The sequence below is a fragment of the Balaenoptera physalus genome (genome assembly GCF_965194825.1).
Source record: "Balaenoptera physalus genome assembly, chromosome: 17".
Lineage (NCBI taxonomy): Eukaryota > Metazoa > Chordata > Mammalia > Artiodactyla > Balaenopteridae > Balaenoptera > Balaenoptera physalus.
Window position 1 is genome coordinate 18,684,202 of NC_138895.1, and position 22,399 is coordinate 18,706,600.

Consider the following 22,399-nt stretch of genomic DNA (forward strand, 5'->3'; position numbering starts at 1 on the left):
AGGGACTACGTAAGAATGAAAATTGCAAAGGAAACTTTATAGTCAATGGACTGGCCGAAATGCACAATGCACATGAAACTTAAGTCATGTAGTTTACTTGTTGACCATGTGGCTACAGTTCAAAAAGTCTCTGCTCCAAAAGCTGTACCTAGTAATCTTCCAAAATTGATTTTAAATAAAGTTCTTAAATTGTAGCAATAAACAAAAAGACAAGATACACTTAAACAATACTGCAGTTTATCAAAAGACACATAAGAAATTTCAACTCTCATGTCTTTGACAGTTATAAAAATCAATATTTTGGCTAAGTTATAAACATGTTTATAATGCAATTATATGCAATTGCATAACTCTAGTAATGCTAATGACAGCTCTAAGATCAGAATAGGTTTTTAAAAAAACACTAAAAACATAAAAATATGTAGCCCCATTATTTACCTGTAGAACGTGTTGAATTTATGCCTAAATTTCAGCATTTACTATATCACCACTGCTCTAACTTTAAAAATCACATCCAAAGGATAAGGCAAAACCACCTAAGAATTGGCATATTTGTTTATTTCTCAATTTGTGAAAATGTCCTTAATTTGTTGATGTAGCAAACAAATTTCAACTCTGATTGCTATGCAAAAGAACAGAAGATAATCTGCTTTGCAACGAACTTTAAAGTTCAATTGCACACAGGCAACATGCTATATATGAAAAAATTACTAACTGAACTACAGGTATTAAATACTGAAAAAAGTTAACAGTTTATTATAATTTATTTTATTTAACAATCTAGGAAGTTTGCAGCCATCAGCAGTTCCAGTGCAATTTCAGGTGCAATTGGAAATTCAGGAATCTCCGTGGAGCTGTTAGTGTAGCGAACCTTGTAGGTAAAATACATGCATACTTTTGACAGCACATGTGAAGGGATCTCTCTAAAATTGACTTCATTCGTTTCGTTCTCAGCAAATTGACCTGGAAGAGAAAATGAATTTGTTCGTGATATATGGGCTGACCTGTGTTCCTCCAAAATTCATATGTTTAAGTCCTAACCCCCAATACTTGAATGTGACTATGTTTGGAGATAGGTAATTAAGGCCCTAATCCAATATGACTGGCATCCTTATCAGAATAGGAGATTAGGCTGCAGACACACAGAGGTAAGACAACAATGTGAAGACACAGGAAGAAGACAGTCATCTACAAGGCAAGGAGAGAGACCTCAGAAGAAACCAACTCTGCCAACACCTTGATCTCAAATTTCCACCCTCCAGAATTGTGAGAAAATAAATTTCTGTTTAAATCATCCAGTCAATGGTACTTTGTGATGGCAGCCCTAGCAAAACTAATATAATGCAAAAAGGATAAACCCAACTAGCATCAAATGAAATATGTAGAAATATGTAGATTTCTGAGTAGAAACATAAAAAAAATCTTTATTAAAAAGATTCAGTCTAGGAAATTAAGTATTTATAGATCACCAGGAGCTCTGTGCTATGTTGTCATGTAAATATAAATAATAAATGAAAACACTGTACTTAATCTTTTCAAGAAAGTAAATCCATTGTTTTCCCCTTTAGTTTTTAAAAATATGGTCATGTTAATGAGATCTCATAAGCTACTTCCTCCCTTTGTTTAATAACAGTTCATAAACTGTTTTTAGTGATCTCTCAGAATTTCTTTAGCTATATGATTTCTTTACTGTTGGGATAAAATATTTTCTTGGCAGTCTAGCACTAGCACTGTGCACTGAATATAAAAGGCAGAAAAATGTACTTTCTGAGAATGTAGTATTTTAAAAGTTTTCTAGTAATTTTCTATCGGTTGGGGGTAGGATGGGATGCGGAGAAAGAAGGATTCAGCAGGTAATTCATAGCAACGAGGTAAATTTTTGTTTGCCAATAACGAAAACTCTCTTTCTTAAATGTATGTACGAAATATTACCAAAAGGCACTTATTAAGCCTTTGACACTAGACAAACATTAGTGTTTTCTTTAGGTGAAATTGGTATAACAGCTGGGAATGTAAATTGGTATAGCCACTATGGAGAACAGTATGGAGGTTCCTTAAAAAACTAAAAATAGAGTTACCATATGATCTAGCAATCCCACTCCTGGGCGTATATCCAGAAAAGAGGAAAACTCTATAATTCGAAAAGATACATGCACCCTTATGTTCATAGCAGCACTACTTACAATAGCCAAGACATGGAAGCAACCTAAATGTCCACTGACAGACGAATGGATAAAGAAGATGTGGTATATATATACATTGGACTACTACTCAGCCATAAGAAAAGAACAAAATGCCATTTGCAGCAACATGGATGGACCGAGACACTGTCATACTGAGTGAAGTCAGACACATAAAGACAAATATCAGATGATACCACTTATATGTGGAATCTAAAAAAAAAAGGGTACAAATGAACTTATTTACAAAACAAGTAGAGTCCCGGATGTAGAAAACAAACTTATGGTTACTGGGTGGGAAAGAGGGGGTGGAATGAATTGGGAGATTGGGACTGACATATATACACTACTATGTATAAAATAGATAACTAATGAGAACCTACTGTAGAGCACAGGGAACTCTACTCAATGCTCTGTGGTGACCTAAATGGGAAGGAAATCTAAAAAAGAGTGGATATATGTATACGTATGACTGACTCACTTTGCTGTACAGCAAGAAACTAACACAACATTGTAAAGTAACTGTGCTCCAATAAAAATTAATAATAATTAAAAAAAAGAAATTCATGTAAAAGTCACCATCTTAAGATGCACAATTCAGGGTACATTCACAATGCTGAGCAACCATCCCCTCTATCTGGTTCCGAAACATTTTCGCCACCCAACGTAAAACCCACACCGCAGCCTCTGGAAAACACCCACCTACTTTCTTTCTCTATGTTTCTGGGGGTTTTTTGGCCACACTGCGCGGCTTGCAGGATCTCAGTTCCCTGACCAGGAATTGAACCCAGGCCACAGCGGCGAAAGCACCAAATCCTTAATCACTAGACCACCAGGGAACTCCCCTCTACTTTCTGTCTCTATGGATTTATCTATTCTGGATATTTCATACAAATGGAATTATACAACAATGTGTGTCTGGCTTCGTTCACTTAGCATAATGTTTTGAAGGTGCATCCACCTTGTAGCATGCAACAGTACTTCATTCTTTTTCATGCAAACATTAGTTTGGCGCCGAAAGTTTGAAGCTTCAAAGATAAAACTCTTGTTTTTAAATTAAAGGAGATCAGGCTTTGTAAAAATCCTTTAATCTCAATTTTTAGTTAAAATTTTGTTGGCATCGGGATTTTTCCCCTAAAGTACATCCTAGTTCCGTCCAGTAGAAAAGTCTAAAAGCACTTCAACCCAGGAGCAATGAGTACTGCTAGCACCCACAGTGGGGTATCTAAGTACCATTTTCCACTAAAAAACAAACCGAAAAAAAACTACCCCCCCCCCCAAACCCCAGGGCTCTTTAACGAATGGCTGTTTTTAGGATTGAGGAATAATGTACAAAATGACCCGGAGAAATTTTGTTATTACAGAAAGTAGTAGAGCTATTCAACACTAATAAAGCTGTGTCAAAAGGACACAGGAGCCAACCTGATGTGCTCCTTCTGGCATAAAAGCGGAGCCATTTGAGCATCAGTAAGAATGACTGCACCTGACTGAAAGGTATCCAATAAAAAGTATATATGCAAACAAACAAACAAAACAAACATTCTTTACTGTTGGAGGATGCTGGAGAACCAACTCATTACTCTGAAAAATTACACGTAAAGGGAAAAAAAAAATCAAGCATTTATCTTTTCTTTCCCGTACAGACTATATTTCAGGGTAACCAAATAGATCTTCTTTACAGGAGAGTTCTAAGTAATAAATGCAGAAGAAATTACAGAACTAGAAAATCTCTGTTTTGTAATTCCAAATGAAGTAAATCTCAGCAATAATCACAGTGAATGCTAAAACTAAATATTATATGAAAGTATGACTGGGGAATTGCTCATGGACAAATCAGCTTGATAACTCTGGAACCCACTAATCAGTCTTGACATTGCTAAAAGACGTGATACAATAGGACTACAAGAGTTCCACCTATAAAGTATTCTTGCTAGAAAGATAAACTGGATTCTGCTCAAGGCTCTAGAGTTCTAATTATGAATTTACAAGATGAAACATGATTAAGTATAACCTGGATGTGGACAAATAACTTTACACAAAGTTATTTACACAAATAACTTTGTTTCTAGTAAAATTGATAGTCTGAAAAAAAAAAAGCAGGGGGGAGGTTGCAGGGGGACTATCATAGATTCTGCAAGTGAAATAACCTAATGTCAGGAACTTGCTTGAAATAACTCTTTTAAAAAAAGTTAGAATAATAGACAAAACAAGACTGGCAAAATGTTGACAACTATTGAAGCTAGTTGATGGGTACAGGAAGGTGTGTTATGCTATTCTCTCCAAGTCTGTGTATGTTCTAAAATCTCCACAGTAAACAATATAGAAAAGGGATTGCAAAGGATCTGAAATAGCCAAAACAATTTTGAAAAAGAAAAACAAAGTTGGGGGCCTCACACTTCCCAATTTCAAAACTTACTACAAAGCTACAGAAATCAAAATAGCGTGATACTGGTATAACGACAGATACATAGATCAATGGAAAAGAATTGAGAGCCCAAAAATAAACCTACATACCTATGGTCAACTGATTATCAACAAGGATGCCAAGACCATTCAATATGGTCTCTTTGACAAATAGTAATGGGATGTCCACATGCAAAAGAATGAAGCTGATTCACACTATATGCAAAAATTAACTTAAAATCAAGAACCTAAATGTAAGCGCTTAAAACACAACTCTTGTAAGAAAACAGAAGGTAAATCTTCATGACATTGAACTTGGCAATGGATTTTTAGACAGGACTCCAAAAATCAGAAACAACAAAAGGGAAAATAAATTGGACTTCATCAAAATAAAAAACTTCTGTGCATCAAAAGATACTATCAAGAAAAAACAGCCTACAGAATGAAGAAAATATTTGCAAATCATTTATCTCATAAGGTATAAAGAATTTATAAAGAACGCTTTATAAAGTTCAGAATTTATAAAGAACTTATAAAGCGTCCAGAATTTATAAAGAACTCTTAAACTCAACAACAAAAAGACAAGTCAATTAAAAAATGGGCAACAAAATTGAATAGATATTCGTCAAAAGAAAATATACAAATGACCAGCAAGCACATGAAGATATATTCAACTTCATCAGTCATTAGGGAATTGCTAATCAAAATGACAATGAGATACCACTTCACACCCACTAAGATGGCTAGAATCAGAAAAATGGAAAATAACAAATGTCGAGAGGATGTGCAGAAACTGGAACCCTCATACACGGCTGGCAGGAACGTAAAATGGTTCAGCCACTGTGCAGACAGTTCAGCATTTCCTCCAAGAGTTAAACATAGAATTACCCTATGCTCCAGAAATTCCAATCCTCAAGAAAAATTTTCTTGAGGTAAAATGGGAACAGTAGATATGTGGGAAGCAATAACTTCTATAGGTAAACTTTACATGTAACCAGGAGCACAAATCACCAGAGTCCTTCTGTGGTGAACTGACCATGGAAGCATAAGGAAATGATTCTTCCTATTACAAAATAATCAATTAGTTTTTTTTTTTTTAATTTTATTTATTTATTTATTTATTTTTGGCTGTGTTGGGTCTTCGTTTCTGTGAGAGGGTTTTCTCTAGTTGTGGCGAGCAGGGGCCACTCTTCATCGCGGTGCGCGGGCCTCTCACTATCGCGGCCTCTTGTTGCGGAGCACAGGCTCCAGACGCGCAGGCTCAGTAGTTGTGGCGCACGGGCTTAGTTGCTCCGCGGCATGTGGGATCGTCCCAGACCAGGGCTCGAACCCGTGTCCCCTGCATTGGCAGGCAGATTCTCAACCACTGCGCCACCAGGGAAGCCCCTCAATTAGGTTTTATTGAAACTATGGTAAATAACTGAAAACAGGAAATAGCAGAAGACATTTTTTTCCCAATGCAATATAACCATGCAGTAATTAATGTTAGAACAGTTACTGTCTTTCTTTTAATGTTATGAGTCATTTAATTCAACTTAAAAACACATTCATCAAACATTAAAAAAGTGAGGATATATTAAGAGGAAATAAAGAAATGTACCTACCTGGGCCACTCAACATGGCTTTTATTGTTCCTGATGTTAGAGCATGTTCTCTTTTTACAATAAATTCATGACCATCCGAAGATATCAATTTGACATACATGGCGTCAGGGCCCTCACAGCCACCATAGGTTTTCTCTTCTCCATCTAAAGTAAAGTAAGTAGTAAAATAATTTTTGAATCACAAAATTTATTAAAAGTAAACAGGTTTACCAAGGTTAATATCTGAATAACTCAGAGCAGAAACATTTCTGGAGAGTAATAGCCACCAAGATTTTAAAGTTTTTAACTCCCAGTTTTATTATTCTCTACATATTTTCCAATATCAGAGTAAACTTTACATCCAAGAATGTTTACTTCATTTATTTTTATTTTTAATTTTTGGTCACACGACTTCTGGGATCTTAGTTCCCCCACCAGGGATTGAAACTGGGCCACAGCAGAGAAAGCGCCAAGTCCTAACCACTGAACCACCAGGGAACTCCCAAGGATGTTTACTTTAGATGAAAATTTACCAGTATTTTTCATGGATGTATTAACAATTTGTGAACGCAGCAGCACATTCAAATTTGAAGACTAAAAGAAAATATTCAAATAGTAAAACTTTAATTCTATGACCTGAAATACTCATTTTTAAAATAAGGTGCATAGTATGCTTATGAATAAATGTTTATATGCCATGTGAGCACAACTTCTGACAAGCCCTGTATTCTAAAATGTAGGGCCTTCTTTACTCACCATTTTACTCTTGATCCGTAAAAAAACAATCAAAACATTTTACTGCCCAGTTTAAATTATTGCATGAATATTGAAATAATGACTACAGACAAATAATCAAGCTTTAAAAATTCAAAGTGGAGGTGAGGTAGCTACCAGCTACCCTCAATGCCACCATGCTGGCTTCAGCCACAGGAGTTGGCTCAACGGAACTTTTTGAGGGAGTATATATTTTTATACAACCCTTTAAGATCTTTTCTCACACGTATAACTTTACAATTTTATACTGACAGAATTTTAATTTTTATGGTACCAATATCTGAAAGAAAATATCTCTTAAGGCTTATTCTAAAAACTTAGGAAGACTTAGCGAGGAGAAGTACAGAGGATAAAGCTGAAGTACTGTTCAGTTACAAACATCCATTTACTCATTCACTTGTTAATAATTTAGAAATCCCTAAAACTGAGATTAAAAAATATCAAAATCACTTATGTACTACCGCTGCCAAAAATGTTTAATCTGAATCTACTCAGGAGGAAATACTCAGACAAATCTAAATTTAAATGAGTCATGGAAGACCTCACTCCTCACCCAATCCCAAAAGTAGGGAACTGTTTAAAGAAGACTAAAGAGATAAATTAATGCAATAAGTAATCCTTGATTGGACCCTGGATTTAAAAATAATAAACCCACTGTAAAGAACACTAATCAAAAACTGAATGAAAAAACTGAAATTCTGAATATGGAATGAATTAGGAGATGCATGCTTAAGCATTTAGGTGTGGAGTATTACATGTACAACTAAATAAATAGAACAGAAAAAAAAGCTAATGTGTGTTTTTGTGTGTATATGTGGGTATATAAACACATACATACGTATACACGCAGGAAAAGCAAGTATGACAAAACGTTAATTAGTGAAGGCTATAGTGTATTATTCTTGCAACTTTTCATAATAAAAAGCTGGGGGACTCATAAAAATGCATGTAACTTCTAATTATAGACTTTTCAAGTGTACAAATTTTTAGCAGTTTTTGCCAACCTCTGAGAACAAAAATAAAAATAATTATCAATTATTTAAATTTATACTTCTAGTATTTTTTTTTTTTTCTTTTTTGGCAAGAGAAACCACTTTCTATGTCTGTTGGGAGAGTTTCTAATTTCCTAAGGTACAATAACTAGCAATCACAAATTAAATTTGGCATAATAATGTTACTGATCTGCCTTTCAGAAATATATAATAGGGCTTCCCTGGTGGCGCAGTGGTTGAGAATCTGCCTGCTAATGCAGGGGACACAGGTTCGAGCCCTGGTCTGGGAAGATCCCACATGCCGCGGAGCAACTAGGACCGAGAGCCACAACTACTGAGCCTGTGCGTCTGGAGCCTGTGCTCCGCAACAAGAGAGGCCACGATAGTGAGAGGCCCGCGCACCGCGATGAAGAGTGGCCCCCGCTTGCCACAACTAGCGAAAGCCCTCACAGAAACGAAGACCCAACACAGCCAAAAATAAATAAATAAAATAAAAAAAAGAAATATATAATAAACATAAGCTGCTGATTTAAACAACTAATTTCAGTCTACTCTACTTTCTTACTTGCATTCACTGACTTCAAAGGCCTATCTTTGAGAAGAAAGCTTCAACTAATTGAACTACAAAATGACTTTTATGTAACTTACCCATTATGTTCTTATGAAATTCTACTTTGCGTCCACAGGAACTTTAGTAGTTTCCTGAAATATAACAATGCTATATTGAGATTAATGCCAGAATAACATGTTTTCCCGTTATTTTTTAATACATCCTTGGTGTTACAAGTGCAAGGACTCTCTCTCTCTGCTATGTAAGTTTCCCAGCCACCACAATACGGAACAGTATCAAGTTTCTAAACATCTGAGAGAAGATGATCACCTCCAGGGCAGTAAAGTCTAAATACAGAGTTTTCCCCCGCCTTTTTAAGGTAACTATTCTGACAACAGTTTAAAAATACATATGTTGTTCCTTAGGAGCTGAACTGAACTTGAAGGAGACACCCTTGGCCTTAATCATCTTTGTATACTATATCTACTAGATACTGGTAAACATTAAAGCAAGTATCTGCTAAATGAATGACAACATGATAAATCCAAGGACGTGAAGTAGCTTTCATGTGAATAAAAAAGGTAAGGCTTGCCCTCTTCTTATGTAAGTGTGCACATCTATAATACATTTTACTGTTCCATCCCTTCTGCACAGAGGCTACCAAAGTTCTGAGATTTAACAATGAAGTGTTAAAAAAAATTTAATTTTTGAGAAATCTTAAATTTCACAAAAGAAATGACTACCAAAGGAAAAGAGCTCATGTTTTCAGTAATTTGTATTTTAACAGCATTTCTTCAAAGGAGGATTTTATTTATCCAAATATTATTTTTTATGTCATTATCAGGAAAACAGTGTATCCTAATTATCCTGTTCTCTAAGAAATCCCTGACCAATAAACCTATGTAATCCCTCACCTTAAAAAACATCATTGATGTACAGAGAGGCTGAATGATTTGCTCCAGGTGTTGACAGAGTCGGGGTAAAAATTAAATGTTAGTCTAGAGCACTCCCCAAGCATGGAGGGAGGTATTTAAAGTACCATGTCTAATGTGAGAGAAGGGCAGCAGGGGCAATGTAACGTTTTTACCAACCATTTGAGGGCCTAATGAGTGTAAACACTGCATTAAATGCCTTGCATACACTGTCTTATTTTAAAACAACACTTCTACAGGGGAATCATCATTCCCATTTTAGAGATGAGAAAACACGACGAGGCTGCTACCTGCTCAAGGCTTCTACAGCTTAAGCGGCAACGTGAGAATTTAAACCTGGGTAGGTTTGCTTTAGAGCCCACGCTCCCTTCCATTATTCCATACCGCCATGGTAATAAATTCTGGCTCCTGTTAAAACTTCTTTTCCACTACTGCTGAGAGGTGCTGACATAAATCCTTAGTTATCTAAAATTTAAAAACAGTACTATGTCATTTTTTGGTCATAGTAGTAGGCAATTAAAAAATTTATCAGTCATTATTATTTTCTTCTGTTCATACTGCTTTGTACTCCTTCTAAAACGCAAAAAAAGGAAAAAATGCTAGAAAAGCTAGAAGAAGAAGAATTTCAAGTGCCAACTTTTCTCTGGAAAATCTCCAGAGTAAAACATCCAGGATGTTTAACTTAACTAGCAGTAGCTAAGCAACCATGAAAAGTCACACCTTAGAAGCCCTTTGGGTAGCAACAGTTTTTCTACAGACTTCTTAATATAGTAAATTGAATCCATCATTTATACAAGGGTTAAGGTTGGGTGGGGGAGGGAGCTCCCCATCACTAACAAAGAAAAGAGTAAATCAACATTAACAATTAAGAGTAAACACTGATTCCTACGTGGAAGTTAAAAATATTTGAAATATGATTAAATTTGGACTTAACCCACAAATAACCTATAAAAATCTAAGTTTAGGGTTACAAAATCTCAGTGTGAACATCTGAACGTCTACTCCATAACTGAATTAGGTATATATGAACAAGGGAGGTAGAAGGAAGTGGTTGAACAGTGGGTTGAGAACAGCTCCAGGCAGAAGACATGAACAAAGACTTGATGTCATTGTGCTTTTAGAGTGTTATATATAAACAATGCTTTTTTATAGTTTTCTATTTTTTAGATTTTTATTACCTAACAAATACTTAGAAATTCTAGGTGAGCCTAGGGCCTACACTGAAATCAGTTTTTATCCTAGTATCTTTGAACACCAAAAAGATCTTTAAACGGCCCATCCCTTTTCTGATTTGAAATGTTACCTTTATCATATACTATATTACTACATGGATTTCTAGACTGTATTCTGTTCCATCAGTCTGTTTATACCTGACCAATACCCCCACTGTTTTAATTACAATAGTGTGATAAACATGTTTTTGCTAAAGAGTTGGGCAAGTCCACATTTTGTTATTACACATTTCTTGTTAGGTCTACTTTTAGGTACTTTACAGTTCCCATTATGAATGGGATCTGTTTTTTCGATTATACTTTCTGAAAGGTTATTGCTGGTGTTTTAAAGAAAACCTTTTAAATTCGGTAAGTTGAGCTTGTATTCCATGATCTTCACAAACTCTCTTATTAGTTCTAATAGTTTTTCAGCTGACTTGCTTGGATTAGCTAAGTAGATGAGAGCAACAGCTGCAAATCTATTCTCTGCATCTTTTTGCTTTTTTACATTGGCTATTTACCTGAAAAAAATAAGGTTAGATGTCTAACTGACATCACTCACAAAAACACACTACAGATTAAAGAACCAAATGTAAAAAAACCCCACTGAACTCTAGAAAAATAGCAAAAGAAAAAATACAAATAGCTCATAGACCTGTATAAAAATGTTTGATCCCAATGGTAATAAGAAAACGAAAACATTAAAAGTTGCTAAGAACCAAGTTTTGGAGGGAAGGGGAAATGGGTGATACTAAACAAAAATAGTATATTTATACTTTTGAAATATTACGGGACAGTGAAAAGGAATAAGTTAAACCTATGTATATAATAACATGGAAACACCAAGATAAACTGTTAATTTTTTAAAAAGCAAATTAGAATGACAGGTACAGTTTGATGCCATTTAAGTAAAATAAGGGGTTTCTCACCTATTAACCTCACGTTTTCTGCTGGAAAAAATATATATAAAAATAACCCTAAATACCCAAAACAAGTTTGAGAAAGAAGAACAGAGCTGGAGGTACCACGCTCCCTGATTTCAAATCACTACTACAAGCTACAGTAACCAAGACAGTATGTAGAAAACAGTCACATAGATCAATGGAACAGAACAGAGCGCCCAGAAATGAGCCCACACTTATATGATCAATTAACCTATGACAAAACAGCCAAGAATATTCAGTGGGAAAAAGACAGCCTCTTCAATAAATGGTGTTGGGAAAACTGGACAGCTACTGCAAAAGAATCAAACTGAACTACTGTCTCATACCATATACAAAAATAAACTCAAATACTTGAATGTAAGACCTGAAATCGTAAAACTCCTAGGAAAAAACATAGTGCGTTCTCTGATATTGGTCTTAGCAGTATTTTTTGGGATATGCCTCCTCAGGCAAGGGAAACAAAAGTAAAGATGAACAAATGGGACTACATCAAACTAAGTAAAAAACTTTTGCACAGCAAACGAAACCATCAACATAATTAAAAGGCCACCTACTGAATGGGAGAAGATGTTTGCAAACAATCTGTCTGATAAGGGGTTAATACCCAAAATATATAAAGAACTCATGCAACTCAACATCAAAAAAAACCCAATTAAAAAATGAGCAGAGGACCTAAATAGACATTTTCCCAAAGAAGACACACAACACACAGATAGCCAACAAATACATGAAAAGATACTCAACATCATTAATCATCAGGGAAATGCAAATTGAAACCACAACGAGATACCACCTCAGACCTGTCAGAATGGCTATCATCATTTTTGGCAAGGATGTGGAGAAAAGGGAACCCTCACGCAGTGCTGGTGGGACTGTAAATTGGTGCAGCCACTACGAAAAACAGCATGGAAGCACTACCATAGATCCAGCATTCCACTTCTGTGTATTTTTTCTAAAGACAACAAGAACATTAATTCAAAAAGATACACACACCCCTACATTCCTTGTAGCATTATTTACAATAGTCAAGATATGGAAGCAACCTAAGTGCCCATCGATAGATGAATGGATAAAGATATGATACACACACACATACACATTACAAGATTACTCATATAATGGAATATTACTCAGCCATAAAAAAAAGAATGAAATCTTGCCATTTGTGACAACATGGGGATTATACTAAGTGAAATAAGTCAGACAGTGAAAGACAAAAACTGCATGATTTCACTTATATGTGGAATCTAAAAACCAAAATGAATGAACAAACACAACAAAACAGAACCACAGACTCACAGATACAGGAGAACAAACCAGTGACTGCCACGGGGGAGGGGGTGGGGGAATGAGTGAAGTAGGCAAGGGAGATTAAGAGGTACAAACTGCCAGTTACCAGTCATGAGTCATGGGGATGAAATCTACAGCATGGGGAATATAGTCAATAATACTGTAATATCTTTGTATAGTGACAGATGACACTAGACTTATTGTGGTGATCATTTTGTAACGTATAGAAATATAGAATCATTATGCTGTGCACCTGGAACTAACGTAGTGCTGTAGGTCAATTATACTTCAATTTTTAAAAAAAAAATCATAAAAATACGTGTTTGAAAGAACAAATAACTAAAAACCTATGATTTAAAACTGATTTTTAAAAAGAAACAAGTATGTGGAACTAAGCCACTCATGAAGGAAACAATGGTCAGTCAGCCTGATGATTTGTTCTTAACAATATGTAAGAATATGATTAATTTGGAAAACGAAGTAAATTACATTAAGCAAAAATTATCTAATGTTTAGGCCTATTTGAAGAGGCAAGAAGAGAGGCTTTGGCCATTAATACAAATTGACAGAAGTTACACAATTCCAGTTTGTAACAAGACATCAGAATATCTTGCCTAGAACGTGCTTATAGTGTCGCTGAATTTATGTATCTCAGGATGAGATAAAATTCTCATTCTGGCTTATTCAACTTATAACAATGCTCCTATAGTACTTAACTCTTGTGTAGGCACTTTTAATACTTTTGGCAAAGTAACTCAGTGTCATTAGAAGTCCATGTTTGAATTTCTACTCTGCGCATTTCTATCTTGAGACCCAGATAGGTTAAATGATAAAACTTCTGTTTCTTCATCTCCCAAATGAGAAAACTGGACTCGACTGTGTCTAAAGTCCCTTCCAGCTCTACCATTTCATGACTGAACCCATGTGAAATTCACCCTCCCTCTACAACAAACTGCCCATAACTCCCAATTTCCCATTTTTATTAAGCAAGAGTCACTCCCACACAGCACACAACTCAAGAGTTCTAGAGTGCTGTGTGCTCCCACTGAGGCTGTCTTGTCTGCCTTACCCCGTAACCTACCTAATCTCCCTCTTAGACAATGATCTCCAAACTCCTTTGTTTTGGTCTAAAAGTACGAACAAGTACTTCACTATACAGTGTGTACCTAATTATAGATTCTACACGCTATAAAATAATTAAAAAGAACCTTTAAATGATGGGCTGAAAATAAACAAATATAAAACCAACCCTGACCTTGCTTCCTCCCACTGTGAAGAGTCCATGAAGATCGGCACCATGCTTGCCTCACGGTCCTTCCACCCGTAACTCCCTGCCCTCTCCTCGGATGTAGCTACCCACCCAAATCCCAACACTGGCCAAAGCCGATTCTCCACCGAGCTCAGGCCTCAACCAAAGACTGAATCGGCTGAAGAAAAGTCACAACCATTTTGACTGGTCTCAATTTTAAATTTATGGCCACACACTTTAAACAGATACTTGGTGTCGTACTGATCCTCCTACCTAGTAAACTGGCTTTCCTACTTTGAGAAAATTTACAGCATCTCCTAAACCTCCACCATACCTCTCCTCCCTACCCTGACAACTTCACTTATTTCACCAACAAAACAGAAACAAATCACTTCAACTGCCTTATCTTTCCACCTTCATCCTACCTGCGTCTATATACCATATACTTCTTGTTTCAAAAGTTGAGTAAAAATCATCCTTCCTACGCAAGGCCAACCTTTCCACCTAAGCACAGTGATCCAAGGGCTTTGTCCTGCCACAATTCAACGTATCAAAATGCTGTAACTCATCACTACCACACGCTTCTCTGTAACCCACACTGATCAGACTTTTTAGACCTCCAGTCCATTCAAAGTGCTCTTGTCAAATTTCAACTACTTGGTCACTGGGTCAATTTTTTTTATTATTTTATTTATTCATTTAAAAAATATTTATTTATTTATTTGGCTGCGCGGGGGTCTTAGTTGCGGCATGTGGGATCTAGTTCTGGACCAGGGATCGAACCCGGGCCCCCTGCATTGGAAGCGCGGAGTCTTAACCACTGGACCACCAGGGAAGTCCCCTCTGGGTCAATTTTTGATCATCATCTTACTCTTACAGTTTTACAGTTGACTCCGCCTTCTTTTCTGAAACATTTTCTTCCCTTAGTATTACGGATGCCACACCCTCCTGGCCTTTCTGCTTCTGTCACTTTTTGCTCCTCCTCTGACCCGAGTGCTCCCAGCCATCTGCCCTCTTCTCCACTAACACTCTTTACTTGATGTCCTCTGGTCCATAGTTTTAAATATCACATGTAAAATATGACTCCAAGATTATCCCCCTAACCTGACTTCTCCCCTGAGCAACAGCAGTGGACATCCTACTCGCCTACTGCACATATTCTGAGCTGCATAAAGTCATCAACCTAGTACAGTCTATACAGAACTCCTGCTTTATCCCTCAGAAACCAGTGCACCTGCCCCAGTCTTCCTCATTCCAGTAAATGGTGCTACTGTTCACCCAGATGCTCGGGCAAAACAGGTGACTCCTCCAAATTTTTTTTTGTCCTGGGGCGAAGGTAAGAACCATTTGGCTCCACCTTCAAATTACATTCCAAATCAGACCACTTCTCACGAACTTCCAACTCTACATCTCTAGTTCAAGCTACCATACGGCAACTGAACTACTACCAGCCTCCTTAGGAGCTGGTTTTTCCACTTTCCTCCAACTCCGTCAGTTTGCCACTCAGCAATTAGTCATCAAAAGCATAAGCCAGATATCACTCCCCTGCACAAAATCCTCTAATGGCTTCTCATCACGGACAGAACAAGGACTGTAAAGTTCCATCTTATTTACTCCTTGCTAACCACTCTGATCTCATCTCCCATCACTCTTCCTTCATTAACATCCAGCCACATTGGCCTTCTAAGTATTTTAATAGGTCAAGTTCATTCCTCCCTTAAGGTCTATGCATTTACAGTTACTGCTCTCTGAAAAACTCTTCTTTCAGATCTTTATTATTTTAGTCTCCAGGCAAAGCATTAACTCCTCAGAGAGGTAGGTCTTCCTTGATCACTTCCCTTTCAAAATCAGACAACACACCCTAGTCACTCTAACTTAATCTAACTCTAATCTAGCTATAGTCTCTTCACATTTATCACCACCTGAAACTGTATTTGCTTACTTAATGTATAGCCTCCTTCCTCAAGCTCGGTGAGGGCAGGCCTCATTAAGTGCCTAGCATATAGAAGATGCTCAATAAAGAGTTGAGTGAATGGCACTACTGTTTTCTTAATCACCAAGGCTTGAAATTTTGAGCATCACTGGGTGAGCTTTTTCTGATCTTATTTTATAATGGAACAGTAAACATCTAGGACAGGTTAGCTGAAATGCATTAACACATACCAGTGTAAATACAAAGATTTTCCAGATTATTTTCTAGTACTGAAAAAAATCTTCCCAAAAAAACCCAACAAGCAATTTATAAGATATAAATATTAATTTGGAGGTCTTCCTTGGTGGCACAGTGGTTAAGAATCTGCCTGCCAATGCAAGGGACATGGGTTCGAGCCCTGGCCAGGGAAGATCCCACATGCCACAGAGCAACTAAGCCTGTGCGCCACAACTACTGAGCCTGCGCTCTAGAGGCCGCAAGCCACAACTACTGAGCCCACGTGCCACAACTACTGAAGCCTGCACGCCTCGAGCCCGTGCTCCGCAACAAGAGAAGCCACTGCAATGAGAAGCCCGTGCACTGCAACAAAGAGTAGCCCCCGCTCGCCGCAACTAGAGAAAGCCTGCACACAGCACCAAAAACCCAACACAGCCAAAAACAAACAAATAAATAAATTTATAAAATAAAAAAATATATATTACTTTGGAACTTGATATATAGAACTGACTAACTTCTGACTACAAACTACTGACTATATTACAGAATTACCATAATGTAATGAAACTAGTATCTTCCATTTGAAATAAATTTATATACATATATATTTTTTGGAATGGTAGATAATTATTAGGTAAATCTCACACTTAAGAAAAAAAAAGACAGTCATTTAAAAATTAAGTATGAAGCCAAAATCATCACTGACAATAAGCACTTAATACCCACGATGACAGGGACCATAGTTGTCTCCTTGCCACTGTATCTCCAAAATGAATGAATCCACGGGTGAACCGTGATATTTCAACATCATGAATTATACCACAATTATAATGTAAACGAGATCCGAGACGTATCATTTTAGTCCACTAAACAAAAAAGGAAACTAGTTGGGGATCAGAAAGCAAATCTGGCAGTTTGAAAATGAGGTTTTAAAACTCTAAAGGATTGCGGTTGTTTTCCACACTGAAGGCGATGCAGAGTAGAAATGCTCGCACTAATAACTCTAACTCCATAGCTGTATTAAAAGAGGTTCCATAAGAGACACTTAATGGCCACTGTACTTGACACTAGATACCTCCTTTCAGATGAGACTGGGAGGCAGATGCACGGCAGCCCCAAAACACCAAGTCGGGCAGAGATCACCCAACAACTTGGTAAACTTCTCGGGGTCCCGCAACTGGGAAGAACGAAAGCCCTCTTCTATAACTAGGGACTGACCCCAAGAAAAGAACGAATCTGAGTGCAGCCGGCGAAAGCAAAAAGGGAAAGCGACAGGGCTGCCATGCTCCTAACTCCACCCCGCCCGCGTTCAACCCCGAGGAGGCCCAGTCTCGCCGGCCGCCGCCCCTCCTTCCACCCTTTTCCAAGCCCACCGAGCGGCGCCAGGAAAGGTCCCGCCGCCCTCCTCTCCCCTCCCCCAAACCAGGAGCCGAAGAGGCCAGCGAAGGTTAAGAGCTTCCGTTCCTTCCCCGCCCAAATGGGAAGGGGTGGGAAGTGGGATGGCGAGCGCGCCCACTAGGAGCCGCCCCCGTCCCCCATGCTGGCCCGGAGCTCCGTTCCCACTCCAGCCCGAGACTCACTCGTCAGCCCCGCAGCAACCGCAGCCACCGCACCGGGTCCACGCGCACCGCCACAGCCCCTACACCAGGGCCGCCCCCCCCCACCCCCAGCTGCCTGCCGCCGTGGGTTCCGGGGCAGTTGGAGGAATCACTTCCGCTGGGTCACGGACGCTTTCTACAAGCGGGAGATTAGTACCTGGTGAGGCGGGGACTCGCTGAGTCCGTCGCCCGCCGGCGTCTACAGGAAGTGCGCAGCGCCCCCTCCCTTCTCCCACAGGCCAAGCCTAAGAGGACGGTCGTCCCTGGAAAGTCTCAACCAATCCTATTCTGGGTCTTTTGACTCCCAGCATGCAGCGCCGATCCTGATCTGATTTCCGCGGGGACAGCATCCTCAAAGAGGTGCTGGGGGGCGGGGGTGTGGGGGTGTGGGGGTTCCGAGGCAGCATTGCATCCTGGGATTTGTAGTTTCTCTGGCGGGTACTGTCGTATTTGGTTGAGGCAGCACTGCAACCTGGGACTTGTAGTTTCTCACGCTGAATGTTAAGAACCTTGTAATTTTGGAGGTTGTTCCTGCCGCTCGTTTAGGCGTACGCGTAGAGGTCGGAGACTATCTGCAGAGGAAAGATTGGATAGTGGGAGTGCGGTTGTTATGCTAACAAGATCGTGCTCTTTATGAAATAGCTTGTCTTTTGTGAAAAGTTGCAGAGCTTGTTGAAGAGCATCCCAACAGCTCGCGAAATCGCTGGCCTCATTTCCTCTCTTCCCGGTACCTTTCGGTGTTTACTGAAAACTAACCACGCCCCCCACCCCCACTCTGAGCCCTTTCCCCCACCTCCTGCCCCCTCCCAGCCACAGGGTTGCTCAGCTTCTGGATTCTGAAATCACTCACCGCAAGTCCTGCCACCAGTACTCAGTTCTGACACCATCTTTGTCACTCCACGCCCCCTTTGCCCCTCCTTCCTCTCCTCTCTCTCCCGCTCTCTCCCCGGCGCGCTTCCCCCCACCTCCCAATCCCCCTATCATTTTTACAAATCTTACCTCCACTTAAGATGGGGTTATGTCCTGATAAGCCCAGTGGAATTTGAAAATGTCGTAAGTCGAAAATGCATTTAATAGACCTAACCTATTCAACATAATTTAGCCTAGCTTATCTTAGAATGTGCTCAGAATGCTTACATTAGCCTGCAGTTGGGCAGAAATCGTCCAATGGAAAGCTTACTTTATAATAAAGTGTTGATTATCTTAGGTAATTTATTGATTACTTGTACTTAAAGTGAAAAACACAATGGTTGCGTAAGTGTATTGGTTGTTTACCCTCCTGTTTAGGTGGCTGATTAGGAGCTTAAACACCGGAGAGAGAGTTTCATACTGCGTATTGGTAGCCCAGGAAAAGATTAAAATTTCAAATTGTGTATGGTTTCTACTGAATGCGGATAGCTTTGGCACCATGGTATAGTCAAGAAATTGTAAGTCGAACTATCGTAAATCAGAGCCGTCTTTACTCGCTTTCCCTTGGTGAAATTTAGGCACCCTTCCAGGAAGGGTGAAACAGCTAAATAAAGTTCACCCTCTGTTTACCGGACTGTGGCATGAAAGGAATGTAGGGCCAAGACTCTCACCATTGCAAGTTGCTCAACTCCGACTGTTGTGTAACGATGTCCGCAAAAGGAAAACAGATACAGGCGATCCAAAGTTTGTTGACCTAATTAGTGACTTTTGCCTGCAAGACTTTTTTAGTTCATTTGGCAGATAAAAGGTGTTGCAAAAGCAATACCGGAGAGACCGTCCTGGGTTAATTTTTCAAAGCCTTTGCAAAAATTATTAAAGTTTTTTGGTTATAATAGCTCAGAGTAGAATTTGGTGGGGAGGAGAGGCAATGGGGTGAGAAAAGGAGGCTGTGGGCCCATTTTCAATTATACTTTTCCTCCTCTACTTCAGAAGTGTTGTTTTCTCCCCTTGAAACTTTCCCTTTTCCTCATTGCATTATCACCTTCCATAAGGGTCACTCTGTTAGTTGCCTAGAGAATGATAGAATTTTCCAGGTGAGGATACTGAGGCCAGCTAATGCCAGATTTAGGGCTAGAATCTAGTCTAGGACTGTTTATTTAAAAAACGCAAAATTTTACTTAAAAATTTTATTTATTATGTAATCAATATAATACATGCTTACAAAAATGCAGAAATTGCAGATAAATTTGGTTTTTTAATACACTTTTACATAGATTATACTGTGTACATATATGGTTCTTTATTTATTTTCCAACTCAACAAACCTCAATAACCCACACTTCTGTAACCAAAATCTCAACAAGCATCATTTTTAATGTCTGTATATACTTACACTGTCCAAATGTACCATGACTCACTTAAGTATTTCCTTAAATGTTGGACATTGACCATATTTCCATTTTTAAATCACTTCATGTAATACTGTGTTCAGTATCTGCAGAAATCTTTGACCATGTTTCTATTTCTTTAGAATAGGAACATTTTAAAAGATCTTGATAATCTGTTGACAAATTCTTTTCCCCAAAGATTCTCGTAGTTTATTTTCGAAACTAGTAATGTATAAAGAAGTATTTAGGGTCCTTATCAAAATACTAACTTTACCACAATTTTTCTTTTCTTTTTTCCATCACACCATTCTGCCCTTTAGCTCATGTTAAAGGAGGGGAAGGGGGCTGGTGGATGGGGAGGAAAGACAGCCAAAAAACAAACAAAAAATACATACAATAATGGTAGGCATACATTCTACAAGTGATAGCCATTTTCAATTTTTCCATCACCCTCCATCTTTAAAGGGACTCTCTCAGATGATATGAATGGGGAATCAAGGCTTATTTTGTAAACAGCCTTAGTATCATTCTAAAATCCCACTCAAGTAGTATATATTCAAAAATTATCTCTAAACTACTAGAATTGGGAAATCTTTTTAACCATGAATGACAATTTCATATAATTCTATAGCACAGAATTTTCAGAATATCATCTCATTTTAGCTACTTAGAAACCTTGAGTAGACCAAATATTATTATTTCCATTTGCCTATAGTTTCTGTAGGAAGAAACTAAGCTTAACAGAAGATAAAAATTCAGGTTCTCTCAATATATATATATTTTTTAAAAATTAATTATTTAATTAATTTTTGACTGCGTTGGGTCTTTGTTGCTGTGCGGGCTTTCTCTAGTCACTGAGATCGGGGGCTACTGTTCGTTGCGGTGCGCGGGCTTCTCACTGCGGTGGCTTCTCTTGTTGTGGAGCAGGGGCTCTGGACGCGCGGGCTCAGTAGTTGTGGCTCACTGGCTTGGCTCTAGAGTGCAGGCTTAGTAGTTGCGGCACACGGGCTCAGTTACTCCGCGGCATGTGGGATCTTCCCGGACCTGGGCTCGGACCCGTGTTCCCTACATTGGCAGGCAGATTCTTAACCACTGTGCCACCAGGGAAGTCCCTCAATGTATTGTTGAAGTAATCATACAAAGAGGCCATTAGACTGAGATGGCTCTGATGCCTTGGTAGTTTAGTGAGCAACCCAAAAGCTAAGCCAGATTCAAGTCTTATAAATACCTCAAGGTATTTACAACCAATCACAAACAACCAATCACAAACAGACAACTAGATTTTCTCAAATAATGCAACAGCATAAGCTATAAGCAGGGACTTCCCTGGCGGTCTAGTGGTTAATACTCCACGCTTCCACTGCAGGGGGCACGGGTTAAATCCCTGGTCGCGGAACTAAGATCCTACATGCCTCACAGTGTGGCATAAGCTATAACCAATCAAATAATTTCCTTGCTTTGCATGTGCATCTTCTCCATAAAAACCTTGCCCCTAGCTCCTGTCAGTGGAGTGCTCCTGACCACTTCCAGTTTTGGTGCTGTCCAATTTGAATAAATTTTTGCTCAAGTAAACTCAAAAATTTTAGCATGCCTCAGTTTATCTTTTTAAAGGTATTAAAGAAAAACACTATATGAACAGAAAAATTTACATACATATCAGTACAATAATGGCTAATTGATATTGTTTGTAATATGAATTACACTAAAACAAGAGTTTTTGAAAGGTAAGTGGAAGATAACTTTAAAAAAGGGAAGTTACAATAGCAAAGACATGGAAACAACCTAAATGTCCATCGACAGATGAATGGATAAAGAAGATGTGGTATATATATATATATATATATATACACACACACACACACACACACACACAGTGAAATATTACTCAGCCATAAAAAAGAACAAAATAATGCCATTTGCGGCAACATGGATGCCACTAGAGGTTATCATACTAAGCGAATGAGTCAGAAAAAGACATATGATATCACTTATATGTGCAATCTAAAATATGGCACAAATGAACCTATCTACAAAACAGAAACAGACTCACAGAGAACAGGTGTGGTTGCCAAGGGACAGAGGGAGGGGGAGGGATGGACTGGGAGTTTGGGGTTAGTAGATGCAAACTATTACATTTAGAATGGATAAACAACAACGTCCTACTGTATAGCACAGGGAACTATATCCAGTCTCCTGGGATAAACCATAATGGAAAAGAATATGACAAAAGAACGTATATATGTGTGT

General features: G+C 38.4%; 1 protein-coding gene across 9 annotated transcripts; it reads right to left on the reverse strand.

The window, feature by feature from the left end:
* Positions 1-537: 537 nt before the first annotated feature.
* On the reverse strand, positions 538-18,729 carry ELOC (elongin C). 9 transcript variants are annotated; one of them, XM_082432657.1, is made up of 5 exons: positions 17,838-17,962; positions 9,799-9,879; positions 8,581-8,634; positions 6,188-6,331; positions 538-963 (listed from the first exon to the last, which is right to left on the reverse strand). In XM_082432657.1, the coding sequence occupies exons 3-5, from the start codon at positions 8,582-8,584 to the stop codon at positions 773-775; spliced, it is 339 nt and encodes a 112-aa protein (XP_082288783.1). In that variant the 5' UTR covers positions 8,585-8,634; positions 9,799-9,879; positions 17,838-17,962; the 3' UTR covers positions 538-772. The 9 variants fall into 9 exon arrangements, with proteins under 9 accessions (XP_082288783.1, XP_082288780.1, XP_082288784.1 ...); XM_082432654.1 differs by having other exon boundaries at positions 9,705-9,879; XM_082432658.1 differs by lacking the exon at positions 9,799-9,879 and adding an exon at positions 12,370-12,521 and having other exon boundaries at positions 17,838-17,950.
* Between the last annotated feature and the right edge of the window lie 3,670 nt (positions 18,730-22,399).

Excerpts from the sequence above, each read along its gene's own strand:
- ELOC (XM_082432659.1), bottom strand. Across the intron at positions 964-6,187 it reads AGCCATGTTGAGTGGCCCAG|GTCAATTTGCTGAGAACGAA; the intron begins GTAGGTACATTT and ends TTTCTCTTCCAG.